The following is a 7,500-nucleotide window of genomic DNA, read 5'->3' as shown; positions in this document are numbered from 1 at the left end:
CATCTAGTCTTTGGGCAATTGTTAGTCCAATACTCTTCTTCCCACATACTCCCTCTCTCGTCTCTTTATATGTCCGAACCAAATCATGATGCTCTGCACAGATAAGATTGGCTTGTTGAAAGCTTTTTTAATTAGGGTTTTGGAATTGATTCTATTTGCATTGCTTTCCTAAATGATTTGTTTATCTATTTTTGTTTGTTTTTGCAAGACTGGATAGTTAGATATAAATTAAAATTGGAATGTCGAATGCTCTGATTTAATTTACAATAATATCGCTTCTTTAGCTTCTTATTTATATATTATATATTAATTAAAAAGCAAGGTACATTTTAAAACCACTAATTGTATTATGCTGATGACTTCAAGTCATTACCACTCTCATTCAATTTTTTTCTTCTTTCTCAATTGTATGCTTTGTGCCGATTCAATTACACCATTTTTATGAAACTTCCAATTTGTTCACTTAAATGATTTTGCTAAACACTCATTAAAATGTTTTGCCGATGGTGATACCATGAAATGAGTTTATATAGCCAAATATTTATATATATTTTTTAGTCGTCCTTCGGAGCCATTTGGCCCATGAAGCCAGATTTTATCCCAGTTTTTATAGCGTGGAATGGACAATAGCAATTGCTTGCTATCCTTTGGACAGGATGCTAATCTATCGCAAAGTTCTTTCCACCAAATCTAACAGACTCAGCTAGCCATTCACTGCTGGGTGGAAAGAGGGGGGGAGTCATAAAATCAGAAAATTATCTCCACTTCACCCAGGAACGATCTTGGTCCCTTTGCGCGTGAAGCGAGTGCTCTACCAACTGAGCTATCAGGACCCCCTATATAGCCAAATATTGAAATAGGTTTTTTTTTGGTCCAAAATGCTATATATTTAAATTATTTGCATGGAAATGTAGTCATGTGCTTTTTGGACTTTTAAGTTCGCTTTACAAAGGATTTGATCTAGCTCACATTTGCTAACAATTAAAAATATGTGACCCCTCGTCTCAAAACGGTATTATGTCGGAATGTACCAAATGCTAAAAAGTCAACTTATAGCTGAACTGGTCAAAAATATGAAACGTTGGTATTTAGCACAATAAAATATGATATTCCTTCTCCTCTATAAAGCAAATAAACTCAACACAACTCTGATATTTTCCCTACAAATTCCATTTTCAACATCTTAACCATCCCGACTTAATACAGTTTTGAGACGACGGGTCACATATATTTTATTAGATGTTAAGATGAATCTTAACAATGCCTCTACCACATTATCTAATCCGTCTGTAGTGTTTCATCGTAGCCATCGTTATGTTATAGCCTGACACTGAAATCCAAAAGGACTGGCAGTTTGACGTCATTATTTGTCTTTTTGCACCACTTAGTGAGTTGTCGTTAGTAGAGCTCATGGAAACAAGTGGTCGCATTGGTTGAACTATTGAATACAACTCACGATTTGTTTTCTTGTGTGGCAAAAGACTGTCATTTTGACGTCATTTTTTGGTCAGTATCAGGCCATAACTTTACGAAGGCCACGGTTTCATTCATCCTGTTTTGTTGATAAAGGGAAAACATGAAACATCCATTTTACCTGTTTTCGTATACTATTAAATTGAAGCTTACATATTCAATTTCACATTGTTATTTATTTCTTCGAGCTTTGAGCAGCAACATTTACATTACCTAAATTTGTAATAAAAAATGACTTTATTTTAACGCAGCAAACGAAAGGGTATTTGCGAGTGAGTATTTTATATATATTTTTTCTTGATAAAGAAGAATAAAATTTAATATTTTCATGTTGGGAAAGTGGTAGGATACTAGCATTATTTGGTTTGGCGTTTGATTTCGTTTGTAGATTTTTGTCTCAAATACTTTTAAGTTAACAATTATATAATGAATTAATCTTAAAAGTTAAACGAATTTCAAAATTAACACACTAATTACATGGATATTTAAAATGAGTAGGCAAGATGAAGTAATGATTTAACCGTTTGGTTTTTAATGTAAATTGAATTGTCACCTCTTCCAAAAAAAAAAAGAAAAGAAAAAAAAAATAGATAAAAGAAGGGGGGGCAGAGTGGCTCAGTGGTACGGTCTTTGCTTCGTACCCAAAAGGTAATGAGTTCGATCACCCACCACTACGTTGTGTGGCCTTGAGCAAGTCACCTAGCCCTAGCTCACTTTGCGGCGCTGCACTGCGGCTGACACCTGGGTTATTCCAGTCTTTCCTTGGAATAGACCCTAAAGACAAATTTCCCCTTGGGGATGAATAAAGGGAATTTTATTTTTATTAATTTTTTTTTTTTTTTGTGAGGCCTATTTTGATCATCACCAATCTTTTACCTAGTGATTGGTGAATCGCTGGGTCTCTTCAGATATGGAAAGTAGAATTGCATTGGACAGGAGCAATTAGAATTAAATTTTAGTCCCGTTGTGTTACTTTGATAATGAAATTAATGTGGGGGAGACGATGATTTCACTAACCTATGTGCGGCTATGTGGTCTTGTGGTATGATGACACTTGCTTTCGGATCAGAAGGTCCTGGGTTTGAGCCTCACTGGGCGCATAGTTGAGTCCTCGGAGAAGGGTCTTTACTCACATTCTCTCCCCGTACTCAGGTGTAAAATGAGTACCTGGCCATTAACAGCGTTGTCTTTGTCCCAAAAATTGTAATATCGCCTAACAGGCATCATGTCCCGTCCTACATGTTAAATGTTGCTGTTGGCCAGGGACCCCTTGTAAAGCGCTTTGAGCACATTTAGTGGATATTGCCTTATATAAAAGCTCAATTTTTTTTTAACCTAATCTATCAACTTCAAATCTATGTGGCAGCACTCGTGTTTCTTTCTTGGATTTGTGGGATGTTTTTTTTTTTTTCTACGCCTTTTCTTTTTAAATTGAAAATTGACTCTCACTTTAAACTAAAACATTTAAATCTTTTTGTAATTACGAGAGCCACCCTATACGTATCGGCTGTACCATGTTTTAAGTCACTCATTTTATGTAGATATTAAAAGTCTTTCATAAAAAAAAAAAAAAGACAAGACAAACTATGGCGAGAATTCCTACCACATGCATCCCCCCCCCCCCCCCCCCCCCACCACCACCACACTTCATCTCTAGGGTTCTATTTTCACAATATAATATTTCCCTATTTTCACAATATAATATTTCCCTATTTTCACAATATAATATTTCTCTATTTTCACAATATAATATTTCCCTATTTTCACAATATAATATTTCCCTATTTTCACAATATAATATTTCCGTTTTCTTTTTTTCATCATTCCTTGTTCAATGTTGATACATTTTCTACCCTTCTTGATGAATTTACTTCGAATTTCATACACAATTTAATTAAACACAAAACCGGGCGCTTAAATGACCTAAATAGTGTCGAAAGCGCCGTTAAACACCTAAAAACAAAAACATAAACACAAAACTACCAGACGCTGTAGATTGTAAAAGTGTGAAACAAAAATGAACCTAACAGCTTTAATAAAAAAAAAAAATTTAAAAAGAGAGGGAGAGAGAGAGAGAGAGGGGGGGGAGAGAGAGAGAGAGAGAGAGAGAGAGAGAGAGAGAGAGAGAGGGAGAGAAAGAGAGAGAGAGAGAGAGAGAGAGGGGGAGAGAGAGAGAGAGAGAGAGGGAGAGAAAGAGAGAGAGAGAGAGAGAGAGAGGGAGAGAGTGGAGAGAGAGAGAGGGAGAGAGAGAGAGAGAGAAGGGGAGAGAGAGAGAGAGAGGGAGAGAGAGAGGGAGAGAGAGAGGGGGGAGAGAGAGAGAGAGAGGGGGGGAGAGAAGAGAGAGAGAGAGAGAGAGAGGAGAGAGAGAGAGAGAGAGGGAGAGAGAGAGAGAGAGAAGAGAGAGAGAGAGAGAGAGAGAGAGAGAGAGAGAGAGGAGAGAGAGAGGGAGAGAAAGAGAAGAGAGAGAGAGGAGAGAGAGAGGAGAGAAGAGAGAGAAGAGGAGAGAGAGAGAGGAGAAAAGAGAGAGAGAGAGAGAGAGAGAGAGAGAGAGAGAGGGGGGGGGCTATCGTTATGGTTGCTGGATAAGGAAGGGTTCTGAGTCTGGTACTTTCATTAAAAAATTTAATAAATTGAGCTTTTTTATATAACGCAATATCCACTAAATGTGCTCAAAGTGCTTTACAAGGGGTCCCTGGCCAACAGCAACATTTAACTTGTAGGACGGGACATGACGCCTGTTAGGCGATATTACAATTTTTTTGGACAGAGACAACGCTGTCAATGGCCAGGTACTCATTTTACACCTGAGTATGGTGAAAGAATGTGAGTAAAGAACCTTCTCCAAGGACTCAACTATGTGCTGAGGAAGGCTCGAACCCGGGACCTTCTGATCCGAAAGCGAGTGTCATACCACTAGACCACATAGCAGCATTGTTTAGTATTTTATTATGTTCATTTTTGTTTCATGTCTTCTCTAATATGAAAATGGAAGTGACGTGTGCAAACTACAAGAGTAGAAAAGAGTTTTTATCTGATCTTGAATTTTTTACAAAATTTGCTGACCTGAAAGTTTGTTTTCATTTGCTGCACTACTTTGCAGTCGATCTAAATAGTTTTATATTTTAGAATGTAGTATTTAGTATATGAACCAAAATAAAAATCAAAATTCTAAATTTTAGATAATCTATGAATTTTATACCTAACGATAATATTGTAAAAGCTTAATCTGCTGAAGATCTGAAACGGATATGTTCCTTTTGGGTGGGGTTCCTACTTCCCATAGTGGGCAGGGAGGTACTTATTGTATCTTCTATCCCTCTGTATCTGTATTCCAACATGCTTTCTGTCTTTGTCTTGGAATGGGATTACTTGGTTTTGTCCTGGCCTTGGCAGTCAAATGCATAGTTATTGTTTTGGGAGATGATATTTTTTTTCCTTGTAAATCATCTCTCTGTTATGTATTATTATATTTGTTATTTTGAATGTATAATGTCAGCATTTGAGTGTATTCCTCTTTGTTGAATTTTGTGCTCTTGTCCGGATGAGACTTATGGTTGGAGATCTCAAACTAAGTACATTGGTGGTATGCTCTTGGAATCTACATCTGATCCCTATTTGTTCCCAGTTCCCCTTTTGTCTTACTTTCTCTTGGGTGCTTTAATTGTAATTCTAGAACTTTTTACTATCCCATTTTCTTCACTTTTTAATGGTGCTGATATAACCTAAATGTGTTGCAAGCGCCGTAATACCCTTAAAAACAAAAAACAAAAAAAAAAAAAAAATGAAACAACCCTTATGTATTTCAAAATGAATACATTGCAACCTTTTATGCGATTAATACTCCTTCACCCACCCTTCAATAATCCTACTATTGATTACACACTTTTTTCCCCTGCTTATTAAAAGATAATGATCCCTCCCTTTACAATGCATTAGATCTGTTGTGAACAAGACATTCACTGACTGGAAAGACTCGGTGACACGCCAGGGGCCTAATCAATCAACGCCAATACCATCTATTCTATTCTATTCTATACTATCATCATCATCATCATCATTGCCTTTTTCACCCTGGGTCAGGGTATAGGCCACAGACAAACAGTTTCCATCCTTCTCTATCCTGAGCTAACTTTTTTTTATCTCATTCCGGGTCTTACCACTTCTCTGTATATCAGCTTCTTTCGGGTCAGCAGAGTCCTTTCGGCTTTGTCTGTTGTCCTGGCTTGGCGTTGGGCTATTCTTGACCCTCTCAGTTGAGGGACCCCGGACACCACATGGGGTTTCTATTCTATACCTTCATCCTATTTCTTTACCGTGTCTTATAAAAGAATCCATTCCTACTTTCTACTTCCTACTTTCTTATATTATTTTGACTACGTTTATTGCGGCTATGTGGTCTTGTGGTATGACACTCACTTTCGGATCGTAAGGTCCTGGTGTTCGAGCCTTGCTCGGTACATAATTGAGTCCTTGGAAAAGACTCTTTACCCACATTCTCTTACCGTACTCAGGTGTAAAATAAGTACCTGGACATTAACAGCATTGTCTTTGTCCGAAAAAAAACAAAAATGTCATATCGCCTAACAGGCGTCATGTCTCATTCTACACGTTAAGTGTTGCTGTTGGTTAGGGACCCCTTGTACTTGTAGAGCTTGTAATGGCCGGGGAGATCGTGACTCTACAGTATGAGCTATCCACGACTCCAAAAAAAGTCGTTTCAAACTCTATGTCTATCTTGAGCCACTCTCCACGACAAAACAAACACACTTATTTTGATGAATCTTGTAGCCAGGAGTCATGTGTCTCATTCTACATTATGTTAAGTGTTGCTGTTGGCTAGGGATCCCTTGTAAAGCGCTTTGAGCAATTTTAGTGGATATTGCACTATATAAAAGCTCAAGTCTTTTTGGGTTTGTGTGTTTGTTTGTTTTTTTTTGTTTTTTGTTTTTTATTAATATTCAATTTATTTCATTTTTTTTTTCATATTATGGTAAGGTGTGGTAATAAACTGATTAGTAAGTTTTGCTATCAATGACAAGAGCTAATGTTTTAGTTTTATTATCAATTTTCCTTTTTATAGGAAATGATTTTCAGCCCTCAATCACATGAGGAGCGCTGCTAAATTTTGAACCACAAACAAACAGTACAAAATACATTGAAAAATCTTTTTTTTTTTTTAAATTTTTGACTGTGTGTTACCTTTTACGGTCTAAATAAAATAACATAAAACTTTGTTTTTTCATTGAATTTTAAAACGTAGAAGAAAACATTAACCCCCCCCCCCCCCCCCCCCCCCCCCCCACCCCCCCCCCCCCCCCCCCTTCCCGAAAAAATGACTAACAGTATTTCATATTTTTTTGGAAATGGTAATTGTTGTTCTTAATCTCTCTCTCTCTCTCTCTCTCTCTCTCTCTCTCTCTCTCTCTCTCTCTCTCTCTCTCTCTCTCTCTCTCTCTCTCTCTCTCTCTCTCTCTTTCTCTCTCTCTTTTTTTTCCCTCTTTCTCTTTCTTTCTTTCTCTCTTTTACACACACACACATACACACACACACACACACACACACATGTACACTTACACACACAAACACATTTACGCACACACGCACACACAAAGACAAAACAAACACACTTTTGATGAATCTTGCAGGCAGACATTTTCCAACCAATTCTTGGAATCTCTAATTTCCCCTGAACTCTCCATCATTTCCATTTAGTTTTATAAGCTTCTGCACAAACCAATCAATCATATTCATTCATTCATTTGTTCAGAAACACGAGCAGCAACACTATCAAGTCGGTATTTAATTCCTATTAACTCACTCAACCCTAACACCGACTATATCCGTAGTTTACCCGGGGTTACTTTTACCCCATGCCTATTTATTACATTTTTATGAGACAAATTATAGGCGTGGTATCAAAGCTAATGTTTTTAGTTTTTGCATGTTAATGATAGTTGAATAAAACTATCTATGTATATGCTCATTTTCATTGGTTTTTCTTCCAATTAGGAATTCTTCTAGGATTGA

The 7,500-nt window shown here is 37.1% G+C and overlaps 1 protein-coding gene across 1 annotated transcript in view; it reads left to right on the top strand.

Moving 5' to 3' along the window:
- Positions 1 to 7,500, top strand: part of LOC144980293 (axonemal dynein light chain domain-containing protein 1-like) — a gene marked incomplete in the record, with an annotated part of 41,501 nt that overhangs the window by 10,040 nt on the left and 23,961 nt on the right. The window contains 1 exon segment of the mRNA XM_078927935.1: positions 1,725 to 1,745. Coding sequence (XP_078784061.1) covers positions 1,725 to 1,745 — 21 coding nt within the window.

The sequence above is a fragment of the Berghia stephanieae genome, chromosome 9, assembly GCF_034508935.2.
Source record: "Berghia stephanieae isolate SIO BIC M18660-M18661 chromosome 9, UCSD_Bste_1.3, whole genome shotgun sequence".
Lineage (NCBI taxonomy): Eukaryota > Metazoa > Mollusca > Gastropoda > Nudibranchia > Aeolidiidae > Berghia > Berghia stephanieae.
This window is presented reverse-complemented; position numbering and strand designations above follow the sequence as displayed.